Below are 27,616 nucleotides of genomic sequence, written 5' to 3' on the forward strand. Positions count from 1 at the left end.
ATATAGTGTTCGAGTGTATGCTTTAAAGGTTTATCACAAAGCTTACATGCTGAGTGTTCCGGTATGGGTACAGCGTTCCTAACTTGCCAGATGTGTCTGTATCCTAGCCTAATTCTGGCCACAACTATATCACATTGTCTAGTTCTGTCCTGATGCTAGCCATACCGGTACCTCTTGTCACAAAATTTGTCATATTTAGAGGGAGGGGAGTAAGGTTATGAGAGGGGAGGCAGGTAAAGGAATGAGAGGAAGGGAGAGAAGGTAGGGGAATGAGGAGAGAAAGAAGATAAGGGAATGAGATGGGGGGGTAAGAGAGGGGGGAATGATAGGTAGAGGAATATGCATGTAGAAGTGAAAAAATAAATATGAAAATTAGGATGATGAGACGCTTGACGAGCATAAAGGTCAAAGTTCAAATGGCATTAAATCCTACCAGATCACGGGTTCTGGGTCAATTGTCCATAAATCCCGAGTCGCAGGTCGTCTTCCAGGTCAAATGTCATGCGTTTCAGGTCACAAGTCATGCCATAAATCTCAGGTCACTCATCATAAGTCTTAGGTCAAATAAAAGAGGTCACACCACCTGGTTACATTATCCATTTGAAGGGATTTTAGTGAAGTTGTCATATATTTTTTGCCTATGTTTTTATAACACCAACACAGCGACAACATGAGGTGATACCGTGCCTTACATCCTGAGAGAAATAACACACACACACACACACACACACACACACACACACACACGTACGTCAGGGTAGATATAGGGCAAGGTTCGGCGGAGAAGGGGTCTAAAGTGAGGCTAAGGAATCGCCCCTAGGAAAGCCTCAGGTCCCTCAGTGGTGACGGGCCTCCTTGGACCGGTAAACCACAAATGACGCGCCCTGAAGCCCCGAATTCCGCTTTCATTACTCTGGAAGAAAGTTTGTATGATTTTTTATTTTGAGTGAAAATAAAAAAGTGAAATATGGTGAGAGAAAGGATGGACGGACGTTCAGACTGACGAACACACAGGAAGATAGATAGACAGATAGATTGTTTATCTCCCTGAGTACTCATAACAAAATCGGTAAATTTCCCCAACACCTCTTCCTCCTAACTAGGGACTTCCCCATCCCTCATAATTGCTTCACTCCTGCCATCTTCCTCAGGCTGGGTAATTTCCCTCAAGTTTCCCAGGTAGTTTAGCTTATTTCCTCCTTTCTCTGCTTCTCCTCTCTATTCCTTTCCCCTTCCATCTAGGCGGGCAATTTTCCCTTTCCTATATCCTTACCCCATCCTATCCAGACAGGACACTCCCCATCCCTCTCACCAAGGCCAGGGGGGGGAGGAGGCTCCCCCTACCCGTCCGACGGTCCAATATTTCACAGCAGCGGTCCAATTAAAACTCGGATGGCCTCACTCGTCGCGTTGTAATTGGTTCTTGCCGATATTTCTTTCAGTGCGGTGGTCCTCTCATGTTGAACGAGGGAATTTGGTGGACACTTACGCTCGTGTTTGACTTAATGTTTGTAATCAGTTAAAAAAATATAAATTTCAACATGGCAGTATGTAGAAACTAAAACGCACACACACACACACACACACACACACACTTACACAGTATAAGGTAAGCGGCTCACAGTTCGGTCGCCCTAATCGAATTTTTTGGTGTCCGTCAGAAAACTCTACTCTTCACCATAAACTACACACAATAAACTACACACTGTTCAAGTTAAGTAATTATGAATTGGGTGGATTTTGAAAACAGTCTCTAAGTGCGAAATGACAACTTATTTCTCGCCAATAGCCAACCGGGGGCAACACCTGTTATATAACATCTGTCATGTAACGCCCGTTATGTAACACCTTTCATACAACAAATGTCAAATAATACCCACCATGAAACACATGTCATGTAACACCTGTCAAATAACGTCCATCATGTAACACTGTCAAATAACACCCATCATGCAACACTGTCATATAACACCTGTCATGTAACACCTGTCAAATAAAATCCATCATGTAACACTGTTAAATAACACCCATCATGTAACACTGTCATATAACACCTGTCATGTAATACTGTCTTATAATACCTGCCCTGTATCACCTGTCATATAACACCTGCCATGTGTCATCTGCCATGTGTCATGTATCACCTGTCATATAAAACCTGCGATGTGTCATCTGTCATGTGTCATCTGTCATGTATCACCTGTCATATAACACCTGTTATGTATCACGAATTTCTTTTCCTCAGATGAAATGGCTGTCGACCAATCAAAGCGGTTGTCAGTTAAGCTTCCGGGGAGGTTGGTTTCGTTTTAGGGTGCAAAATGGTGGTGACCTGAACCTGTTATTGACCTGAACCTGTTGGTGATCTGAATCTGTTGGGGACCTGAACCTGTTGGTGACCTGAACCTGTTGTTGACCTGAACCTGTTGGTGATCTGAATTTGTTGTTGACCTGAACCTGTTGGTGATCTGAATCTGTTGTTGACCTGAACCTGTTGGTGATCTGAATCTGTTGTTGACCTGAACCTGTTGGTGATCTGAATCTGTTGTTGACCTGAACCTGTTGGTGATCTGAACCTGTTGTTGACCTGAACCTGTTGGTGATCTGAATCTGTTGGGGACCCAACCTGTTGCAGACCTGAACCTGTTGTTGACCTGAACCTGTTGGTGATCTGGAAACCTGTTAGACCGAACCTGTTGGTGACCTGAACCTGTTGGTGATCTGAATCTGTTGGGGACCTGAACCCGTTGATCTGAATCTGTTGTTGACCTGAACCTGGTGATCTGAATCTGTTGTGACCTTGAACCTGTTGATGATCTGAACCTGTTGGGGACCTGAACCTGTTGCGATCTGGAACCTGTTGGTGACCTGAACCTGTTGTTGACCTTGAACCTGTTGGTGATCTGAATCTGTTAGACCTGAACCTGTTGGTGACCTGAACCTGTTGTTGACCTGAACCTGTTGGTGATCTGAATCTGTTGGGGACCTGAACCTGTTGGTGACCTGAACCTGTTGGTGATCTGAATCTGTTGGGGACCTGAACCTGCGGTGACTTGAACCCAGCGTTGACCTGAACCTGTTGGTGATCTGAATCTGTTGGGGGACCTGAACCTGTTGGTGACCTTGAACCTGTTGTTGACCCGAACCTGTTGCGATCTGAATTTGTTGTTAATCTGGAACCTGTTTGTTGACCTGAACCTGTTGGTGATCTGAATCTGTTGTTGACCTGAACCTGTTGGTGATCTGAATCTGTTGTTGACCTGAACCTGTTGGTGATCTGAATTTGTTGTTGACCTGAACCTGTTGGTGATCTGAATCTGTTGTTGACCTGAACCTGTTGGTGATCTGAATCTGTTGTTGACCTGAACCTGTTGGTGATCTGAATCTGTTGTTGACCTGAACCTGTTGGTGATCTGAATCTGTTGTTGACCTGAACCTGTTGGTGACCTGAACCTGTTGGTGATCTGAATCTGTTGGGGACCTGAACCTGTTGGTGATCTGAATTTGTTGTTGACCTGAACCTGTTGATCTGAATCTGTTGTTGACCTGAACCTGTTGATGATCTGGAACTCTGTTGGGGACCCGAACCTGTTAAGTGATCTGAACCTGTTGGTGACCTGAACCTGTTGGGGACCTGAACCTGTTGGTGATCTGAACCTGTTGTCGACTTGAACCTGTTGGTGACCTGAACCTGTTGATGAGCTGAACCTGTTGGAGAGCTGAACCTGTTGGTGATCTGAACCTGTTGTCAACCTGTTGGTGACCTGAACCTGTTGGTGACCTGAACCTGTTGATGAGCTGAATCTGTTGGGGACCTGAACCTGTTGGTGATCTGAACCTGTTGTCAACCTGTTGGTGACCTAAACCTGTTGGTGACTTGAATCTGTTGGGGACCTGAACCTGTTAGTGAACTGGACATGATAGTGACCTGGAAATGGTGGCGACCTGAAGCTGTTTCACTTAGTTCGAGGAAATTTTTGACACAGAAGGAAAAAATGGGAGGAAAAAACGTTGTCCATTTCCATAGGAGTGAGTTAGACTGTGACGTGAAATATACATACATATACAGTACATACACACGCTGCAGTATATAGAGAGAGAAATGACAGTGACAGCAAGGAAGAATGAGTGAAAGGAGCAGAGAGATACGACAGTGAAAGGAACACAGAGATACGACAGTGACAGGGGCAGAGAAATATGACAGTGACAGCAAAGAGGAATGACAGTGACAGCAGAGGAAGAATGACAGTGAAAGGAACAGAGATATAACAGTGACAGGAACAGAGAGATATGACAGTGACAGGAGCAGAGAGATACGACAGTGACAGGCACAGAGAAATGTGAGTGACAAAAACAGAAAGGTAAAGAATAATAATAATAATAATAATAATAATAATAATAATAATAATAATAATAATAATAATAATAATAATAATAATAATAATAATAATAATAATAAAAATAATAATATCATTATTATTAAAAAACTCAATTATGAAAGGAGATGGCAATAAACAGTTTAAATAAATAAGATAAATCAAGTGTGAATTCTTATTTTATATTTTATTTTTATGATGCCGTTTAAATCTTAGTGTTTCAGGTATAACTCATATCAGAGGGGAAAGGTAAGGGAGAGGAGTGAGAGAAGGGAAGGGAAGTGCGGGTAGATAGAAGAAGTGAGGGAATGGAGGCGAACTGAAGAAAGGGAGGAGAAGTGAGAGGGATTAAGAGAAGAAAGGAAAAGTGAGGGAAGGGGTAAGAAAGGGGAGGGAAGGAGGAAGGAGTGAAGGGAGAAAAAATGAACTAAAGGGAATCAGAGTGAGAGTGGGTGAAGAAGGGTGAAGAGAAGGGGAGGAGTAAGGGTTGGTTAGGTTAGGTTAGGTACAAAATGAAGCCATGCACATCATTCTAGGATGCTAAAATCTACCAGAAATGTAAACATAAGGAAGGAGCTTGGGCTGCCCTCCCTATCTGAGAGGATAGCTCTACTTAATACCATGTTTTGTGTCAAAGTTTTGAAGGACAATGGTTCCCAAACTACAGCTCAAACTGAGTTGATGTTCTGTCTAAATAATCCTGACTATCTCACCAACCTTCCACAAAAGACTCTCTATGGGGCGTGGCTTCGTAAGAGTGTTACTGATCTCTTGAAACTGAATGACCCAATCACCCCAGACGAACCCATTAATGCCATTCCTCCTTGGCTGGATATATCAGTTCCTATTAATTACACTCCTGTTAGTAGTAAGTAAATGTTAAACACCGATGTGGCGAGATGTGATACACTAGAAACTATTAACAGTCACACAGAGAGTATTAAATCAAGTGAAAGTTATGCTTTTACTGATGATTCTGTGTCGACATACACAGGTAGAACAGGTTGTACGTGTGTAATATATAAAGACAAGGAAATGATAGTGTCAAACATGCAAAGGCTGAACAACTGGGCCAGTACAACACAAACTGAACTAACTGGAATCTACTTAGCCACAGACTACCTTAAAGAAAATGGAGGTGGGGGTGATATTCTGTGACTCTCACAGTGCTTTGAAATCATTGAACAGCCCGTCAGGGTCTATGTCTAAAGTCGTCTGTGATATTAAAAGAAATGTGATAACTGCCAATGAGAACAACTTTTGTATTTAATTTGTTTAGATTCTGTCCCATGTTGGAATTAGGAAGCATGACTGTGCCGATAGACTGGCCAATGAGGCATGCAAGAAAAAAAATGTGGATCGGGACCTTGACTTGTCCATTGCTGTACTTAAAAACATACAACTCGTAATCATGAACTCTGATCTAAAGGAACTAAGAAATGCAGAGAGACCTGGTAGTTGTACCATTAGTAAATATGAAAAAAATTGTGACAAGAGGTACCGGTATGGCCAGCACAAGGACAGAACCAGACAATGTGATGCAGTCGTGGCCAGAATTAGGCTAGGATACAGACACATCTGGCAAATTAGTGACGTTGTACTCATACTGGAACACTCAGCATGTAAACTTTGTGATAAACCTTTAAAGCATACACTTGAACATTATATTATTGAATGTGACACTGTCAAAAACTTCAGGCCACCTGGCTTATTGTATCATGAACTATGTAATTACTACATTGAATCAGAAGTGCTTGAGGACATTCTTACTGTCTATCCAAAATTTGCTAGCCCACACTGATTAGCCTTCACATAAAATATGACTTCTACTGTATATGAACTATTATTGAATATGATCTATTTCTTTGTGTATGAACCTCTGTCCTGCGTGGCAGTGAGAAGTGATACCACCCTCAGTATCAAGACCTGACTGAATTACTCAGAATAGGCAAACTGTACTACAAGCTTTGCCAATAAATTTGTTAACCATTAAGTAAGGGTTGGGGGAAGGGAAGAGGAGTGAGGAAGAGATATAAGGCGGAAGGGAAGCAAAGGGTAGGAGGAAGAGGAGGAGGAGCGAAGGATGGAGGAATAAAGAGTAGAAGAGAAGCAAAGGATAGGACGAGGAAAAGGTGGTGAAGGAGTGATGGAAGGAGGGAGTAATAAAAGCCTGGACAAAAAGAGGAAAGAAGGGATTGTAGGAGCTGAAGGAGAAGAGAGAGCTGCAGAAGAAGGAGGAGAAGGAGGAGGAGGAGGAAGAGCTTGAAGAGAAGGAGAAGAAAGAGAAGGAGTGGGAAGATGGTACCAACCCGCTCGCGAATTTAGCCCGGAGTTAATGAGTAACGATGTGGCGATTAAAGGAGCCACTCAGGTGCCCATTATGCATGAGTCCGGGGGTGTGTATGAAGGGGAGGAGGGTGACGGGTGGGTGGAGGGGGAGGGTGGGAGGGGGTGAGGATGGGAGGGTGGTGATGGGGAGGGTGGTGATGGGAGGAGGATGGGGGGAGGGTAGAGTGTCGTTTAAGAATCCGGGTCGTTAAGGTGGTGGGACGGGGGAGGGGGGTGTGGAAGGGTCAATTAAGCTATAATCGTGTAAATGGGTTAATCGACTTAGGTCCTTCTATTTATTTTTTGTTTATTTGCTTTTATTTCTTCATTTACTTAGTCACTTGCTTTATTTTGTTTGGGGTTTCTCTTTTTTCTCTCTTTCTCTCCCTCTCACTTCTCAAGGTCTCTTACTCGTTACTTCTCTCTCTCACTTCTCAAGGTCTCTAGGTCTCTACTCTCCCCTTTCCCCTCTCTCTTCCCAAGATTTCAACTCTCTCCTTCTCCCTCTCACTTCTCAAGGTCTCTACTCTCTCCTACTCCCTCTCACTGTTGAAGGTCTTCTTTCTCTCTCACCCTTTCACTTATCAAAGCATTTTTCCCTTCCCACTCCATCGCATATGCTCTTCCCACTCATCTCTCCCAATTTCTCTTCCTCACCGGCCCTCCTTTCCCTCCACCTCACCTTAGGACCCCTCTCCCTTACCATTCCGTCTCCTCACCCTCATCCCCCCCTGATCCTCCCTCTCCTTTGCCCTCCCTTCCCTTTACCTTCATCCCCTGATCATCTTTTCCCTTTTCCTCCTTTACCTTCCCTTCCTTTGACCCTCCTTCCCCTTATCCTCCCTTCCTCTTACCCTCTCTCCCCATTGCCCCCCTTATCCTCTCTCTTCCTGACCCTCTCCCTCTTACCCTACCTCCCTCTTATCCTCTCTCCCTCTGACCCTCTCTCACCCTTACCCTCCCTCCCTATCATTACCTTCTCCCCCTTACCTTCCACCCCTACCCGCCCTCACCCACTCCCAAGACAACACCCAGTCGCTCAGCTAAACAAGGTGTGATAGCATCTCCCCACCACCTGCTCCAACCACTACACGCTAAGCCAAAATCTATACCGAGTTGACAGTCATATTTTTCCATTACCCCGAATATTTAAAACACTTTGATATTTCTGATAGGAACATTAATATAGAGTTGAATGAGGATAATATAACACACGGGTATATTTAAATGTACACTAAAGGATTGGGTAAAATATAATTGGCAGATGATAAAGATAGTAATGAACGGTTTATATTAAGTTTGAGCTGTATGACTCAATAACTCCCTGTAAATAGCTCCCCTCTCGATGACTTTATAATGGTGCCACTATTAACCCAAGACTCTAACACCTCAGCCTTAACATGTATGATATAAGCTTTAAAGAAGAACAAATTTAAATAGAGAAAACAAACATAATAGTTGATAAGAAATCGATTCAAAGTCATATCTGACGGATTATTTTTTTTAATGTTTAATTGAATAACTATCTAATATGAGGTATGATAAAAGATAAAAACAACAACAATAGATTACAAAAAAATAGATAAAAAGATAGATTTATCGAAATGAGTTTGACATTTAATGGGAATCATCTCATTAGACGACTATTTTCAAGCGTCCAGTGGAATCAAACATTTAAATGGTAAGATGATTAATTATCCACAACCGAACAGCATGAGATCAACCGGAATATTAACGCTGATGACAGGTTTAAATAAGTGGGATTTAACAGGTTTAAATAAGCGTGGTTTAACTTATTATTATCATTACCCCACCTCATGAATTTCTTAAGTAGTCAGAAGGAATTTATTATCATCAGTGATTTAAAAGCGAATATAGCTGAATCGTAAACACACTGAACACTGTAGCAAATATTTGAGTAATTTACTTTTGCATTTGTTATTATCGCAAGGGAAGGAGAGATAGGAGGCAGCCCCGGCGACACCACCACCTAGGGCCCTCCTCCCCGGCCACACCACCACCCAGGGCCCTCCTCCTCGGCCACATCACCACCAGGGGCCCTCCTCCTCCGGCCACTAAGGATCACCACCCAGGGCCCTCCTCTCACCACCCAGGGCCCTCCTCCTTGGCCACATCACCACTCAGGGCCCTCCTCCTCCCAAGCCACACCACCACCACTAAGACCCTCTACCCAGGGCCCTCCACCCCAGCCACACCACAGAGACCCTCCTCCCAGCACACCACCAGGACCTCCTCCCCCGCCACACCACCACCCAGGCCCTCCCCCCATACCACCACCCAGGGCCCTCCTCCCGGCTACCACCAGGCCCTCCACCCCAGCCACCTACCACCCAGGGCCCAGCCTCATTACCATAACCACCGTAAAGAACCATCCTCTGTCCACTAACTAATTAACATTCATGGTAGCTAAACTTGAGAGAGAGAGAGAGTTGGAACAGTTAGAATTCAAGTTGGGATATGTAGAGCTAGGACATGTGGAGCTGGGACATGTAGAGCTGGGACATGTAGCGCTGGGACAGGTACAACTGGGACAAGTGGAGATGGAATTAGTTGGGTTTGGACAGGAAGGTGCTGGGACAGGTAGGGATTGGGATAGGTAGGGCTGGGACAGGTAGGGCTGGGACAGGTAGAGCTGGGACAGGGTAGAATTGCGGCAGGTAGAGTCGGCCTGTCACCTCGCCAGTGGGGGTGACTGAGCCAATATCGCGGTGACATCTGTGAAAGGCAAGAGTCAGGCCACTTGAAGATAACGGGAGGAGAAGAAGGAGGAGGATAAAGAGAGGAAGAAAATAGGAAATATGGAAGGTAGAAAGACGAGAAGGTTGGATGGATATATGAGCAATAGGGGTTGGGTGTAAATGGGACTGCCCAGTATGGCCTAATAGGCCCGCTGCAGTTTCCTCCATTTTCATGTTCTTATGTTCTAAATTAAGGCGAACGATTATGAAAGGGAAAGAAAGGATAAGGAAAAGGAAGAATAGACACAAGAGATAAAAGAAAATTACCTTAATTGACTTTTTTCATGAAGGAAAGAAAAAAAAAGATGATTTGCCTTGAAAGTAAAGCAAAGCAAAACAAGAACCAAGTAAGTGGACGATAAAAGATGAATAGGGGAGTAGCATAACAGAAGAATATAGAATAAAACAAGAGAAAAAGAACACGGGAAACTAAATAACAGAGAAAAGACAAAGAATACGGAGAGACCTTAATATTGGGTGAGAAGGGAAGGTTCGTGTGGTTTGTCAAGGGAGATAAGAAGATGAGAGTGGGGAAAAGGTAGAGAAGACTGAGGGAGAGGGGAGAGAGGGAGGAGGGCAGTAGAGTGGTGAGGAGAGAATGTGAATTGAGGAGGGGGTGTAGGATGAGGGAAGGAGGCAAGAGTGCTGGGAAGGAGAGGGGATTAGCCACGGGGAGGGAGGGGAAGTGTTGGTAAATAGTAGGTAAGAGATTGTATGGGAAGGGTAGGCGATGGAAAAGGCAGAGGAAAGGGAGGAGTTTGGAAGAGTAAGAGTCTAGGGAGGGAGGGCGGGATAGTGGAGGAGAGAGGGTCATTCTAGATAAGGCTCAGGTTCTTCTTGGGTGTCCCTCACACACACACACACACACACACACACACACACACACACACACACACACACACACACACACACACACACACACACACACACACACACACACACACACACACACACACACACACACACACACACACACACACACACACACACACACACACACACACACACCATATATTACCACAAGTGATCAAGCATTACTATCAGTGTTGCAGACAGTAATGCTCCTGCACAATGACTACAGTTTGTGTCGTGATCCTGTGGCTGCAGTTGACAGTGGTGGGAGGCTGTGTGTCGTGGTCCAGCCATGTCGTGTGTTCCTCCTTTAGTCAAGTGTCTTTTGTCTTATCGTTTATATACAAGTGTTCAAATCTAGACGGCAATTTTAGCTTGTTGGTTAAGACACGACAGAATTTCTATGGATATTTTGTCTGTTTCAGGATAATATTTATGGAATATTTTTACCATAGCGATTATTGTTCTGTCTCTTTGTGTCCAGACGGTGTACACTACCTGGCCGGTCATTTGATGGCTAACAGGTATGACTCTTACAGTGACCACCACCGCCCCCCCCCCCACACACACAGAACATCGTCGTCTCTAACCGGATCTATACAATATATCCCTATAATGGACAGGGAGTGTCTTAGAAGGATACTTTTAATGTCTCCCGTAAAGTATGTAAATTTCTACGTAATGGTTTATAGATCTTACGAACAACAAACAGGTGAACCTTTGTGGGTAATATAATGTCTTGTTGTGATTATAAGACAAGAGTGCATCATTATCTCCCACCCCCCCAAAACAACAACAACACTGATATGAATTATTTACAGTCTGCGGTGCTTAACGGGTGTTCCCTCAACACTATAAACAGTTTCACCTACCTGGGGCGGATCAGGAGGTGAGGCAGGAGGTGAAGAGGCAGGGGTGAGACAGGAGGTGAAGAGGCAGGAGGTAAGGGAGGCAGGAGGTAAGGAGGTAGGAGGTGAGGTGGGAGGTGAGGCAGGAGGTAAGGAGGCAGGAGGTGAGGAGGGGAGGTGAAGAGGCAGAGGGTAAGGAGGAGAGGTGAGAGGCAGGTGAGAGGCAGGCAGTAAAGGAGCCAAGAGGTAAGGAGACAGGAGGTGAAGGGCAGGAGGTAAGGAGGCAGGAGGTAGACAGGAGTGGGAGGTGGGGCAGGAGGTAGGAGGAGGTAAATGTAGGAGGCGGGAGACAGGATGTAAGGAGGCAGGACGTAAGGAGGCAGGAGGTAAGACAGGAGGTAATGAGGTAGGAGGTAAGGAGACAGGAGGTAAGGGGATAGGAGGTAAGAGAGGAGGTAGGGAGGCAGGAAGTAAGGGGGTATGAGGTAAGGAGGCAGGAGGAAGAAGGTAAGGAGGTAAGGAGGCAGGAGGTAAGGAGATAAGAAGGTAGGGAGGCAGGAGGTATCAATAAGCAACAGCCACTCAATACACTAACTTCTCGTAGTCTAAATATCATGTCACAACAACATCACCAGGTCTCAGTAAAGCTACAGTGCCCGACTTAAGAGTCTTCCACGTATTACCCAAACCAATAAAGTCTTCCCGTGTTGTCACACTAACATTGTAAACTGTCTTGACGTAAGTAAACGTATCTCTCTGTATTGCCTGATGACGAGGGGGAGAGGGGTGGTGGTGGGAGAATGTCAGACAACACACACTGTGATATTACACACACACACACACATATATATATATATATATATATATATATATATATATATATATATATATATATATATATATATATATATATATATATATATATATATATATATATATATATATATACTGATAACCATATAGGAAACAAGAAAACACGAAGTTCCCAAGCGTTTCCGTGTAATTCACTTCTTCAGGGGTGAATACAGACTGGTACTCACCCCTGACGATGTGAATTACACGGAAGCGCTTAGGAACTTCGTGTTTTGGTGTTTCCTTTGAACTTATCAGCATATACAGTACATGAATCACGCTTTATATTCCTTATTCCTGTCTTCTGTATGAACAAGTTGGTCCTGTTCATTGTGCACTATAACTTCCGTCTGATAATGTATATTTTTCTTAGCGAGATCTTCAATGTCTCGCATCAAGTCCCTCAAATTGATTGATAAATTTGTCAAATTTAGGGATGACCAAGTTTTGTTGACAGAGGCACAAAAATACACCTATTTGGAGCGAGGTTTATTTATCAGGTGTTGTTGGCTCTTTTGTTCTGATCTTAACAACCCCACAACACTCACTCCCTCCTGTACAATGTTATAACTGGAGGGTTTCAGCTGAGGTTCAACATTCCAAGGTTGGGAAGATCAAGTTTACTGTAGGTTGAGATGCACAGTTGGGTGTGTGTGTGTGTGTGTGTGTGAATATACAGTTTTAATCGTTGAAGAATGAGATAATGACCAGATGAACCACCCAGCACCTCCCACAACCCGTCTAATGTATACATCACACTGAGGTCCCGTTGTTGTAAGTGTGAGGAGGTAGCGGTTGAGTCTTGGTGTGACTATGAATAACACTTCATGTCTGCTTACTGTGAATGCTGTATAAGCATTCTTTACAAACGGAGACACACATTTGGTGTAGTGGTTATGGCCAGAGTCATCCATGATGTTTCCCGTGTGACTGTCACCACGAATGTAAGAAAAAGTCAAGAGGAAAATAGCCACTAACCTAACCTAATGTTGCCTCATTTTAGCTAATCTATTTAAATGAATTTTCTTCAAAGCAAAAATTTTTACTTTTTCTGTAATTCTCTTTTCCAGTGAATGTTTACTTTTACCGGAAACCGTCACCGCCGTCCGCTGTTGTGACGTCAGACTGCTAGTATAAGTTCCCTGTGTTGAGGATACTTTTATATGAAGCTCTTTCGTAAATCGTAGCTTTAGAAACACCACAGCTAGGTAGTGTAGCCGCTTTTAGCTGTTGTAAAGGCTTTATTGTTCAATGGCTGTCGTAATGTCATCAGTGTGTCGGAAATTGCTCCCGGGAGTTGAGTGAGGCTTCCTGCAATAACATGAGCGAGGTGAAAAGCCGACTACGGGTGCTGTGTGTTCATGTTCTGCTTTGACGAACTAATAACACACACACACACACACACACACACACACACACACCGGAGCTAGTTTCTATTTGTACCATTCTCAGAAATAAACTAAAGATTAATATTGTTTTTCTCTTTGTTATCGACATTATTATTATTATTATTATTATTATTATTTATTATTATTATTATTATTATTATTATTATTATTATTATCAATGACATTATATATCATTATTACTAGCATCAATGACATTATATATACATCAGTATTTAACGATAAAAACTAATAAATACAAAAAAAAACACCAATCACACTGTAAGCTAACGAAGAAAGAAGAATAATTAAACTAATATTAGACTCCCGAAACCCAGACGGATCGTAAGTCATTTTTTACAAGAGTGACGTTGATGAAGACACGTAAGATGGGAGCCAGGACATTGATTCACAAAAGACAAGATGTTAAAAATTCCCCCCAAATGGCTGAATGGATGTGTGTGTGTGTGTGTGAACTTCCTAGTAATTCACGCAACCATGAAATTGCCTAAAGACAGAACGGAGAGTAGCCTATGGCAAGTAGCATTTAGTAAAGGGAGGAAGGATACTGTCCTATTATAAGGAAGTAGCTTAGGGTAAGTAGCATTTAGTGTAAGAAGGAAAGGCATAAGTAAGTAACCCAGGGTAAGTAGTATTAAGTGTAGGAAGGACACTGTCTCCAAGGAACGTAGGTCAACAGTAACATGTTTCGGGGAAGTAGCTCATGCTAAGTAGCGTTTAGTTAAGAAATGGTGGCAATCATATCTTAGGGAAGTAGCTCAAGGGAAGAAGCCTTTTATTTAAGGACGCCGTAATGGTTATTAAGGAGTTAGAGAAAGTGTCACAAGGAGAGCAACAATAGACTAGGAAAGTGACCAAAATATAACAAATACGGGAAGTAGTTAATGGAAAACAACAAGGGAAATGGCCCATGAAAAGTAACAAGAGAAGTGCCTCTAGAACGTAACAAGAGAAGTGCCTATAGAACGTAACAAGAGAAGTGCCTATAGAACGTAACAAGGAAAGTGGTTCATGGAAAGTAACAAGGGAAGTGGCTCATGGAAAGTAACACGGGAAGTGGCAGGTAGATCTCTGGCGATAGTGTGGCGTTTGTGGTCTGTGAGCGTGTGTGGTCGAGGGTGACGCGGAGGCCAGATGGTCGGCGTGATTTAGTAGTGGTGGTGGTGAGTGGTGGTGAGTGGTGTTGGTGATGGTGGTGGTGGTGGTGGTGAGTGGTGGTGAGTGGTGTTGGTGATGGTGGTGGTTGTGAGTGGTGTTGGTGGTGAGTGGTGTTGGTGGTGGTGGTGAGTGGTTAGTGGTGGTTAGTGATGGTGGTGATAGTAGTTAGTAGTGGTTGAGAGTGATGGTAGTTTGTGTTGGTGATACTGGTGGTAGTAGTGGTGGTGGTGGTGGTGGAATGTTGCGAGGTGTGTGACTAGTTCTACCCGGACCATTCATTACACAGCGCTCACTAAATATCTTTCATCTATAATAACATAATAAAAGTGACGTTAATTAACTTGCTTCTGGAGGCGAGTTAAGGTGTCTGGCGTTGTCTCTTGAGCTTTAGTTAGGTTAGGTTAGGTTAAGTTAGGTTAGGTTAGGTTGGACTCAATTAAATTTGTCAATACGTATTAAGTTAAGAAAATAAGTAAGTTTAAGTCCAGATGATAAATTATTCGGATAAAGGTATTTTTTTACATTTTATCCATCAGTATTATAATGGAAGAAGGAAGGGGAGGTGGTAGTGGAGGATAGAGAGAGGTGTTGGAGTGTTGTTGGAGTGTTGAGTGTTGTTGGGGGAGGTGAAAGAAGAAGGGGGAAGCGTTGGAGTGTTGTTGGAGGTGGTGGAGCAAGATGGAGAGGTGGTGGCGTGTTTTTGGAGGTGGTGGAGGAGGAGGGGGTGTTGGAGTGTTGTTGGAGGAGGTGGAAGAAGAAGGGGGAAGCGTTAGATTGTTGTTGGAGGTGGTGGAGGAGGAGGGGGAGGTGGTGGAGTGTAAGTCATTGTGATCACGAGTCACTCTTCTTAATCCTCTTCCTTTTTTCTAACTGTAAGCTAGTGAGGTCTCTCTCTCTCTCTCTCTCTCTCTCTCTCTCTCTCTCTCTCTCTCTCATACAACATCTCAACCCATCCAACCAAATGAAGACAAACCTAAAAGTCACAAGTATCTACATATTCCCCCCGATAAAAATCACATTCCTTGAGGACACGTAAACACATATCTTAGTACAATTACTGACTCCGCAATTTTGACACCTTCATTTTTCACGTTGTAGCTTAAACCAGACAGACAAACACATATCTTAACACATTCACCATGAAATTTTGATCGTACGTCAGTCTGAGATTCGTGTTCTAGTACGGTAGGAGGAGGACCGGCGGCTGACACTCTCAAGGGGACGTGAAATTAACATAGAACGACGTCCCTCTCTGTCACCCTGTATAGGTCGGTCGATGAGGCAAGATGGGGGAGGGTGAAATGGGGAGAGATAGATAGAGGCTGAGAGAGGGGAGAGGGAGGGTGATAGGTAGGGATTGAAAGAGGGAAAGGAGAGTAGGAGATGGAAGGATGGAGGGAAAGGATATGGGAGAGAATGAAGGGGGGGGGGGATAGGAAGGATGGATGGAGGGAGGGAGGAAAAATAAGAAGGATGATGGAGGGAGGGATAGAGGGAAGGAGATGAGAAGGGAGAAAATGAAGGGAGTCAGACAGAGAGGGGGAACAATGGAAGAGGATAGAGGGAAAGAGGAAGGGAAAAAATGAAATATAATAAGACAGGAAGAAAGAAAGAACGAAATGGGGCGAGAGGGAGTAGAGAGAGAATGGAAAGGATGGGAGAGGACAAATGAAAGAGAAACTAGTGAAAGCAAGGGAAAGGAATGGACAGAACTTGTGGAAGGGATGGAATAGACTGTGATGGGGAGAGCAAAAAGATGGAAAGGAAAGGAATAAAGAAAGAGGGAAGAGAAGGGATAAGATAGACAGGGAAGGGGTAAAGATTGAGAGAAGGGAAGGGAAGGGAGAGGACAGATGGGAGAGGGGCAATCACCGGTCCCTGAAGGAAATTAGGCAGGTAATAGTGGTAGTACGTCATGGGTTGTAATTTAGTTTCCGGGCTGTAGGTGACGGACGCGGCGGATGACCAAGTACTCTCACGGTGTAGTACCAATGTAGTGTTACCAATGTAGTACCAATATAGTGTTACCAGTGTAGTACCAATGTAGTACCAATATAGTGTTACCAGTGTAGTACCAATGTAGTGTTACCAATGTAGTACCAATATAATGTTACCAGTGTAGTACCAATGTAGTACCAATATAGTGTTACCAGTGTAGTGTTACCAATGTAGTATCAATGCAGTGTTACCAGTGTAGTAAATAGCGGTATGTGTGACGTAGTGTTACCAATGTAGTGGTGCCAGTGTAATATAGACATTCTGATATAAATCATTTGAATAACGAGTACCTACCATCTATCCTCACCTACCCTGGGTCAGTAAGGAGACAAAGCACTCTTGTTATCATGGTTTGAGAGAGAGAGAGAGAGAGAGAGAGAGAGAGAGAGAGAGACGCTTGTGATGACATACTTGGTGAAAGGTGAGTGTGATCCACCAGCCTTTATTGAGAGAGAGGCAGTGACAATGGGTGGTAGGGGGAGACTGTGGTAGCTGCGATGAGGGGTGTAATTAGTGGCCCATCAATAGCCAGGTAGAGAGGACCAGGCAGGTAAGAAGATTGGTGAGAACTGGAAGAGGACTGATAAGGGTGAGGGAGGGAGGGAGGCGTACCTGGTCTAGGGTCATTTAGGGTAGACATGATGTGGGGCCCAGTCAGGGGTTGGGGGACCTAGATGACATTTTAGGGAATCTGAACAAGTCAGTTAAGACGACCTAAAATAAAAACCATTTAAAGGGATATAACAGAAAGAATTTTTAATAACCCACAAAGTTTAAACAAGGGTTGATAAATGGTGCAGGATTAACCTAACCTAATCTAATCTAACCTAACCTAACCTAACCTAACCTAACCTAACCTAACCTAATCTAGAAGGACCCTCTCAAGGTCTATCATAACGCCCACACCTGACGATTAAAAATATAAGTATATCTCAGAGTCACAGTATTGAAAAACTTGTAAGAATAACTCTAGAGACATTTAATAGAAGCAAAAGACATTGTAACAAATGAATTTATGTTTTTTGAGGACTTACACGAATGGTGTAACTGAGGTCCTGAAAACTGGTCGATGGTCTAGTTAGAAGGTGTCGATAAGGGGCAAACTTAGATAAAAACAAATACTTTTTTAATGGTGTGACCACGACCCAGAGACTTGTAAATAGACCCAAAATAAGACCCTGATATCTGGCAAAAGGTCCTCTTAGAAGGACTCAGTAGGTGTCTGTTAAGGGAAGGACATCATAAGGGAAAGATGACCCTGAAACAAGCCAGAAGAAGTAACTGAGGAATTCTGAAATATGTCAGTAACTATGGAACCTGAAACCAATCATAAGGCCTAACTGAGGTAACTGAGGAACCCTGAAACCCTGACAGAGAGGGGTCCTGTTAAGAAGGTCGGCGGTAGGGTCCTGTTAAGAGAACAGAGAAGACCTTTTAGAGGTAGAGGCAGGGGGAGGGGAGGGGGTGAGGGAGGGGGGTGAGGGAGGGAGGGATGGTGGGAGGGAAGAGGCTGCGGTGGTCGGGCTCTGGTAGCGAGCGACCCCTGGAGGGAGGCGGGCGAGGTGCATTAGACACTGGAGCTGACCACCCAATATGGAGGCCCAGAGACACGACAAAAACTCGGCCCGGCTATGGGATTTATGTATTTTTATTTCCCGTCCTGCCGTGGCCCTCCCTGGTCCCTGCTGGGGATTTGTGGGGACAAGAGGATGGCTGGTTGGAGGGACTGGAGGAAGGGGGACGAGAAAAGCCTTAGTACAGAGGGGGGAAATATTAAGGGGAAGGTGTACTCTCTCTCTCTCTCTCTCTCTCTCCTTATCACCCTCTAGTGACACAATTCATCACCAACACGAAGGTTTTGTTGAGAAAATTACCAAGTTAAAGACAAAAGATTCCGACCGAGGGCAAAATCTTATATTTCTGAACGAATTCTTAGAAATTTATTGGAAAGGAATTTATTGCGGAATTTATAGATCGTAACGAAGACGGCGGGAAGAATAATCGCTGAAGTGGGAAACGCACACACGGGCTAAAATAGGGGAAGAAGAGGTGAAGAAACAGGGGAATACCGAAATAAAACAGGAAAATGGGGAAATATGGGAAAGAGAGAAACATGAGAATAGGAAACAGGGAAGTGGGGAATTAAGAAACGCGAGGATAAATATCAGGGAGAAAAAAATAGAAAGGAAATCAAAGATTTATGAAAGAGATAAAAGAGAACAGAGAAATAAGAGAATGAGGAGAAAGGAGAAATGGAAGACAGAATTACAAGAGAAGGGGAAGATAAAGAGATAGAAAAGAAAGGAAGAGGAAAAGTTGTAATATGATTTAGAGAAGAATGACGTGAGGCGAAGAAGAGAGATACAGTAGTATGGGAGAAGAGAAAAAAGACGATAAACGATTGAAAGCATAAGAAGATAGGAATAAAACGAGAAAAAATTACAATGAAACGTGAAAAATGGAGAGAGCAAAAAAGAGAGTAAATGACAAAGGTGGAGAAGAAGAAAGAAAAGAGGATTAGGGTAGGTAATGGAGAGAGAGAGAGAGAGAGAGAGAGAGAGAGAGAGAGAGAGAGACTCACAATAACTTAAACTCTTACTGCTACAATTAATTTGAACTTTTTGTTTCTTCATTAATAATCGAGTCATATCAGCCTTGAGAAACTTGAACTGTTGATACGGAATTGAAGGAGTTGTCGAATCCTTGGTTTATCCTACGTCTAAATGCGAGAGCTCTTGAAGGAGGAGAAATATATTTGTTTTTTAAAGCTTAATTTAGGATATTGGTCCCATCTCCAAGAGGTCAGACGAGGATGATAACAGGAACGATTCGAACGCTTTGGCTAGGAGACCGCGTTCTTGACTACAGTTGAACGAATACACATGGCCTTTATATTCGTCACTTGACAGGAATGTAGATTAAAGCCCTGCAGATAGTGGGCGGGCGGGTGGAATCTAGAACTCTGACAGACGGACGGCAGGGAAGTGTCGATGGGCCTAGCCTGTGGACAATTAAAAGTGTGGGTAGCGACCGTCACAATGGTCGTGGCAGATGGTGGAAGGCTAATGTGGAAATTGGATTCAGGGGTCGATTAAGCCTCGCGCCGCCATGGTCGACAAGGGTGTGGATGATGGATGAGCGATATCCTGGACCACTAAGACTACAATACACTGTATAATAAAAGATACAATAGCCTACTACATACACTGAGTCTCGGGAGGGTGAGGCTTGGTGATCAGAAGGTTGGGTAAACGTTCAGGGTGTGTTATGGGGGGGGGGGTGTTGTAGGTGAGTGTGTGTTGTGGTGGGTGTTGTAGGTGTGTGGGTATTGTAATAGATGTTGTAGGGTGTGTTGTGATGAGTGTTGTAGGTGGGTGTGTGTTGTGGTGGGTGTTGTATGTGTGTGGGTATTGTAATAGATGTTGTAGGGTGTGTTGTGATGAGTGTTGTAGGTGGGTGTGTGTTGTGGTGGGTGTGTGTTGTGGTGGGTGTTGTAGGTGTGTGGGTATTGTAATAGATGTTGTAGGGTGTGTTGTGATGAGTGTGTGTTGTGGTGGGTGTTGTATGTGTGTGGGTATTGTAATGGATGTTGTAGGGTGTGTTGTGGTGGGTGTTGTATGTGTGTGGGTATTGTAATGGATGTTGTAGGGTGTGTTGTGATGGATGTTGTAGGGTGTGTTGTGATGAGTGTTGTACGTGGATGCGTTGTGATGAATGTTGTAGGTGGGTGCGTTGAGATGAATGTTGTAGGATGTGTGTTATGATAGGTGTTGTAGGTGTGTCTGTGTTGTGAAGAGTGTTGTAGGTGTGGGTATTATGATGGATGCTGTAGGTGTGTTGTGAAGGGTTGTGATGAATGTTGTAGGATGGTGTGTTATGATAGGTGTTGTAGGTGTGTCTGTGTTGTGGTGGGTGTTGTAGGTGTGTGGGTATTGTAATAGATGTTGTAGGGTGTGTTGTGATGAGTGTTGTAGGTGTGGGTGTTGTGATAAATGTTGTAGGTGGGTGCGTTGTGATAAATGTTATAGGTGGGTGCGTTGTGATGAATGTTGTAGGGTGTGTTATGATGGGTTTTGTAGTGTGTGTTATGATGGGTGTTGTAGTGTGCGTTATGGTGGGTGTTGTAGGGTGCGTTATGATGGGTGTTGTAGGGTGTGTTGTGATGGGTGTTGTAGGGTGCGTTATGATGGGTGTTGTAGGGTGCGTTATGATGGGTGTTGTAGAGTGTGTTGTGATGGGTGTTGTAGGGTGCGTTACGATGGGTGTTGTAGAGTGCGTTATGATAGGTGTTGCAGGGTGTGTTGGTAGTGTTGGACACATAACATCTTACTGTGGTCATAATATTATACACAGCACTCAGTAAGGGCTAACACGTGCTCCCCACCACAGCGGGTACTAGCGCCTTCACTCCACCATATACCACTCCAGGTAGTAAACAACTACTTTATTTCTGTCTTTTCCCAATAATAAAAACATGAAAATTTTCCACCTCTCCCCTAAACCCCTGAGGCAGCCACGACCTTCCCAGCGTCCCCCAGCACACACGGCTCAAGAGACACACCAGGTTAGCCACGACCTTCCCACCCTCCCCCAGCACGTACGGCTCGGCTCGGAAGACACACTAGGCAGCCACGACCTCCCCAGCCTCCCCCAGCACACACAGCTCAGGAGACACACCAGGTAGCCACGACCTTCCCACCCTCCCCCCAGCACGTACGGCTCAGGGAGAGACACACTAGGTAGCTACGACCTTTCACCTCCCCCAGTGCGCACGGACGGCTTCCGAAGACACTAGGCAGCCACATGACCTTCCTAGCTCTCCCCAGCACGTACGGCTCGGAAGCCAAGACACGCTAGGGCAAAGCCAATGACCTTCCCAGCCTCCCTCAGCACACACGGTGGCTCAAGACACACCAGGTACACGATTCCCACCTCCCCCAGCACACACGGCCTGGGAGACACACTAGGCAGCCACCACCTCCCAGCCCCAGCACACACAACCAGGGGCAAACCACCTCCACTTAGTGGCTCCTCCAGCGTCCCCCCACAGTATGGCCTACCAACCATCTCACCTCAAGGTTGTTAACTCAACTCATAAGTGATTCTGCCGATATCTTAGACGGGCGTCTTGACCCCGCAGCCTCAGGAGAAAGTCGAGTGTTTACGCCGGGAATATCAACATCTAGGAGGCCAAACAAGTCGTCTCGGGTCCTTCCCTTTATACTGTACTCCCCAACATCCTCGTCTTAAGAGTAATGTGAGTGACGTTTCTGCCAAATCATTGAGCCTTTTCCTCGTTCGTCTCGGATAACGATGACTCAACAAGAGAGCCAGAGGATTACCAATCGTTTATATAAAGAGATAAAAGAAAAAACCTCGAATCAGGATATAAAAGACCTCGGGAGCATAGGCAGTGGTGATCACTGTTCACTTAAACAGTGAAAATTTTTATCACCTTGGAATCGACATTGACATCTCATGATGGTTTAAAACGGGCGCTGACAATCCCTGGCAACTTAAAACAGACTTGTAATCCCTGGCAAATTAAAACAGACTGACAGTCCATGAGAACTTAAAATAGACTCTGGCAATCAACGGTAACTTAAACAGACTGGCAATCACTGGCAACTTAAAACAGACTCAGGCATTCATTGGCAACTTAAAACACTCTGGCAATCACTGGCAACTTAAAACAGACTCTGGCAATCACTGGAAAGCCAACAAGAAATGAGCGACCAAAAATGGGTTCGTGAGCTACTCTATAGAAATAAAGTGAGTGACAGAAGAGCTAATTAATCAAGGCCAGACGTGTCCTCCACACGAAGGAGGAGGGGGGTAGAGAGGGGGGGGGAGGTCGCAGGAGAAGGAGGAGGGGATGTAAGTGGAGTAGCAAGGGTTGGGTCTGTAAATGGAGTAGGTAGGTAAAGAGGAGGAGGGGTAGGCAGATAAAGAAGAGGAGGAGATGGTAGAGGAGAACAGAAAGAGGAAGAGGCAGGTAGAGAGAGAGGGAGAGGTCACAGGAAGAGGAGGAGGGGGAGGAGGAGAGGTGGGAGTGGAGGAGTAAGGGTTGGGACCACAGAAGTTTTAGTTAGTTTAACAACTTTATTGGCAAAGCTTGGAGTACAAATTGCCTATTCTGAATAGTTCAGTCAGGTCTTGACACTGAGGGTGGTATCACTGTTCACTGCCACACAGGACAGTGGTTCATATACATTATAGGTCATATTCATTAGTGTTATATTCTATTTGAAGAATAATCAGTGTGGACTAGCAAATTTAGGATAGACTGCAAGAATGTTCTCAAGCACTCCTGATTCAATGTAGTAATTACATAGTTCATGATACAATAAGCCAGGTGGCCTTAAGTCTTTGATAGTGTCACATTCAATAATATAGTGTTCAAGTGTACAGCATACTTTAAAGGTTGATCATAAAGTTTACATGCTGAGTGTTCCGGTATGGGTACAGCGTTACTAACTTGTCAGATGTGTCTGTATCCTAGCCTAATTCTGGCCACAACTATATCACAGAGAGAGAGAGAGAGAAGGCCACAGGAGGTGTAGGAGGAGGGGTTTGGGACCATAGATGTTATCTCGGGAGGTGGTGGTTGCTGAAGACGCCTCGACCTTCCAGACCTCCACGATATAAAATAATCTCAGATCCTGAATTACAGTCGACTTAAAATAGTTTTGAACTAAGTGGTGAGAATTAGGAAGAGCGAGTTAAAACTTCAACAAGACTCTGAACTACAGATTAAACTTTACCTGGAATACCCCTGAAAAGTTTTAATTGTAGTGGAAGGTTGAAATTGAAATGCCACGTCGCTGTTAAGTAGTATCTTGCGAAGATCTTCCAGTAAATAGAGAAAGCTTAAACTGCCGGGAATAAATCACAAGAGGCAAGCGAAAATGGATCTGTTGTTTGTACCGAGATCCTAAAATAACTTTATTCCAAATTGGAGCCCAAATTTTAGCATTTTTATCATGGTATATACAGTATACCCTACTACAGTGTATATCGACAAAGCATCATTGGTAAAGTCTGCATTACGTGGATATTCATTTACTGTAAGTAGGCAGATACGTATGTACTTGTGTGTGTGTGTGTGTGTGTGTGTGTGTGTGTGTGTGTGTGTGTGTGTGTGTGTGTGTGTGTGTGTGTGTGTGTGTGTGTGTGTGTGTGTACAATGTAACACGGGCGGCTGCTGGAGACACACCCCTCGCCCTCATTTTTCAGCCCCGTTTTAAAATGAATGATCCAAGAGGAGGAGGAAGAGGAGGAGGAAGGGGGAGGGAGGAGGGGGGTGCGAAAAGGGAGGCAGAGAATCGAGTGACGGAAGATGAAAAAAGATGAGTGTGCGATGTGAAGGAAGTGTGTCGTAGTGAAGGAGGTTGAGAGAGGGTAGTGGATGTTGTAAATGTTTAATAAGGTGGATAATGTTACGTAGAAAGGAAAGGTGGTGTTTGGGAAGGTGGGAGGAAGGGGAGGTGGTGTGTGGGGGAAGAGTGAGAAGAAGGGGAGGCAGTGTGTGGGAAGGATGGGGGCAAGAGGATCGTGGTGTGTGGGTAGGGTGGGAGGAAAGGGAGGTGGTGTGTGGGAAGGGTGAGAGGAAGGGGATGTGGTGTGTGGGAAGGTTGGAGGAAGGGGAACTGGTGTGTGGGAAGGGTGAAAGAAAGGGGTGGCAGTGTTGGAGAAGGGTGAAGGGAAGGGGACGTGGTGTGTGGGAAGGGTGAGAGGAAGCGACAGGTGGAGGTGAAGGTTTGGAAGGGGACATGTGGTAATAGGGAAGGATTGGAAGAGGATGTGGAGAGGCAGGGAAGGATTGGAAGGGAAAATCATGTGACAGTCAAAGATTGGAGGGGGAGAGGATTGGAAGGGGACATTGTGTGAGTGATGGTCAAGGGTTAAAAGGGAAGGAGGAGGAGGCAGGACAACAGCTGTAAGGTCACCAATGGCTGTAAATACCCCCATCACACACCTCACCTCACCACCTGGGCATCAACACGGGTCTCCTCCACACGGGTAAACACTTAATGAGTTCTGGCAGGACTGTCTCACACACGCCTCCTCCTCCTCCTCCTCCTCCCTCCATCTCTCTATCTCTTGTAACATCTCATTTTCCACGCACTCTTCTTCTTACTGTTCGTCTTCTACTTTTTTATTGTTCTTGTTATTCCTGTTCCTGATCTTGTTGTTGTTGTTTTTGTTCATGTTATTGTTGGTTTTTGTTGTTCTTGTGCTTGTTTTTGTTATTATTGTTCCTGTTCCTCTTGTTCCTGTTCATATTCTTGTTCTTGTTCCTTCTTACACTTTGTATCCCATCTTACTTCTCCTCCTGTTTTTTTCTCTTTTATCTCTGATTTTCCTCTATTTCCCTCAATCTCTTCTTTATTCTTTTTAATTCCTTCCCGTCTCCTCCTCTTCCTTTCCCTTCTCCTGGTGGGGTGAGGGGTGGGGACAAGACACTGGTCAGAGAGGAGTCGCCATATGAAGAAACTGCAGGTCACTTAATGTCTTCACTCGCTGTCACTAAGATTGTCATCCCTGTGTTTGGCCTATCGTCCAATTTGTCCATCTTTTGCTTCTTAGAGCGATTGGGAGGGGATAGTGAGTGAATGTGAAGGATTGGGTGGGATTGGTGAGTGAATGTGAAGGATTGGGTGGGATTGGTGAGTGAATGTGAAGGATTGGGTGGGATTGGTGAGTGAATACGAAGGATTTGAAGGGTATGTATGAATGGAATGGGATGGCGAGTGAATATGAAGGATTAGGAAGAGTAAGATGATGAAAATAAAGGATTGGAAGAGGTTAAAGGTGAATATGAAGGATTGGAAGGGGGATTAGAAATTAAATATGAAAGGTTGGAAGGTATGTATGTATATGTGTGTGTGTGAAGACCTTAGGCGGTAGGTAAGGAACAAACACCTCCTCCTCCTCCTCCTTTTCCTACCATTACGAGGCATTAGCTCTGGGACTTTCATTTACCTTGTCGTGTAGGGCTCTTAATCCCCTCTCCTCCCTGCCTGGCACGACCCTCCCACCATCACACTTGTTAGGGCCGCCTCCACCACACAGCCCAGACGTGTTTCCAGCGTGTTGGGGGACTCTAGTGGACCTTTGTGGAGTGGTGGAGAGTGTTTGGACTTTTGTGGACTGGTGGAGAGTGATGTTGAGCTTTGTGGAGTGATGGAGAGTGATGTTGAGCTTTGTGGAGTGGTGGAGAGTGATGTGGAATTTTGTGGAGTGGTGGAGAGTGATGTGGACTTTAGTGGAGTGATGAAGGGTGATGTTGAGTTTTGTGGAGTGATGGAGAGTGATGTTGAGCTTTGTGGAGTGGTGGAGAGTGATGTGGACTTTTGTGGAGTGGTGTGAGAGTGGATGTGTGATTTTTGTGGAGTGGTGGAGAGTGATGTGGATTTTTGTGGAGTGGTGGAGAGTGATGTGGACTTTGGTGGAGTGATGAAGGGTGATGGAGTGATTGATGGACTTTAGTGGAGTGATGAAGGGTGATGTTGAGTTTTGTGGAGTGATGGAGAGTGATGTTGAGCTTTGTGGAGTGGTGGAGAGTGATGTGGACTTTTGTGGAGTGGTGGAGAGTGATGTGATTTTTGTGGAGTGGTGGAGAGTGATGTGGAATTTTGTGGAGTGGTGGAGAGTGATGTGGACTTTAGTGGAGTGATGAAGGGTGATGTTGAGTTTTGTGGAGTGATGGAGAGTGATGTTGAGCTTTGTGGAGTGGTGGAGAGTGATGTGGACTTTTGTGGAGTGGTGGAGAGTGATGTGGATTTTTGTGGAGTGGTGGAGAGTGATGTGGATTTTTGTGGAGTGGTGGAGAGTGATGTGGACTTTAGTGGAGTGATGAAGGGTGATGTTGAGTTTTGTGGAGTGGTGTACATTGAAGTGGATTTTAGTGGAGTGATTGAAGGTGTAGTGGACTTTTGTGGAGTAGTGGACATTGAAGTGGATTTATTAGAAGGTGATGAAATTGTTCCTGTACACCTACAATAATTAACAATATACTTGTTATTTGTTATACCTGCATTGTTATATACCTTGTTCTACTGAAGATCAAATATTGGAGACGGTACACATGAACTTACAGACTGACTTATGACCATTTCTAATATATACTGTAAGTGTAACAAGATATATTACAATGCAGGTATAACAAGGAACAATTAAGGAACAATTTTATTATTAATTATTATTGCAGGTACACAGGGACTTTTTGACCAGCTTCTAGTAAGACCGTATGCTTGTGTGTGTTGGTGCACGTCAGCAGGTAAGAACACTGGGTAACATACACCGCTTGTGACAGGTGATGCCGCTCCAGCTCTTTAAAAGCATAATTATATGTTTTCAAATCATCCTTACTGGTATTTGGTCTGATTTATGTTGCGAGTTTAGAGTATTAGGCGGGTGTAAAGTGGCACTTAACACTCGCTCAAAGGCTACGCATGACGCACTTATATTTTTTTTAAAGGCACTGATGCGACGGTGGTTCAGGGGTGGTGAACACGACCCCGTTACTCAGGTGCCTGGGTTCGACTTTTCTACGCATGATAATAATATTAATGACACTTTCTACTACTACTACTGCTACCACAACTACACTTACTACTACTAATATTATTAATATCATTAACAACAATAAGAATATAATAATAATAATAATAATAATAACTATTTTTATTATTAATAGCATGTTTTATTAATCTGTTACATAACGTTCGTCCAACAAGCGGTACTACACCCCTTTTAAGAAAATCGAGCGAAAAACCTGTTTTTAATTTCCGTGTTACACTCAAACGTACACAAAAAATACAGGTAGCTGCTGCAAAACCGCGGCATCCTTCCTCGCACAGACAAACGGTGTGATCTCAAGCGCGACTCAGCGGGAGACGTGAGCACAAGGGGAGGGAGGACTAACAGGGTGTGCAGGGAAGGTGGTGGCGGTGGGCGTCTCACCTGAGCGAGTGTCGGCCAGGTGAGAAGCGGACACCGTCGCCTTCCGTCAGCTTCCGTCTATTTGCGAACAT

At 44.4% G+C, this 27,616-nt stretch overlaps 1 protein-coding gene across 1 annotated transcript; it reads right to left on the reverse strand.

Annotated features, from left to right (window-relative positions):
- Window positions 1-2,341: 2,341 nt before the first annotated feature.
- Window positions 2,342-27,616, reverse strand: LOC121866800. The gene is made up of 3 exons (XM_042366536.1): window positions 27,546-27,616; window positions 3,658-3,883; window positions 2,342-3,571 (listed from the first exon to the last, which is right to left on the reverse strand). Exons 1-3 carry the CDS (start codon window positions 27,614-27,616, stop codon window positions 2,342-2,344), a joined length of 1,527 nt encoding a protein of 508 aa, XP_042222470.1.

Source organism: Homarus americanus, unplaced genomic scaffold (genome assembly GCF_018991925.1).
Source record: "Homarus americanus isolate GMGI-L3 unplaced genomic scaffold, GMGI_Hamer_2.0 scaffold25240, whole genome shotgun sequence".
Taxonomy (NCBI): domain Eukaryota; kingdom Metazoa; phylum Arthropoda; class Malacostraca; order Decapoda; family Nephropidae; genus Homarus; species Homarus americanus.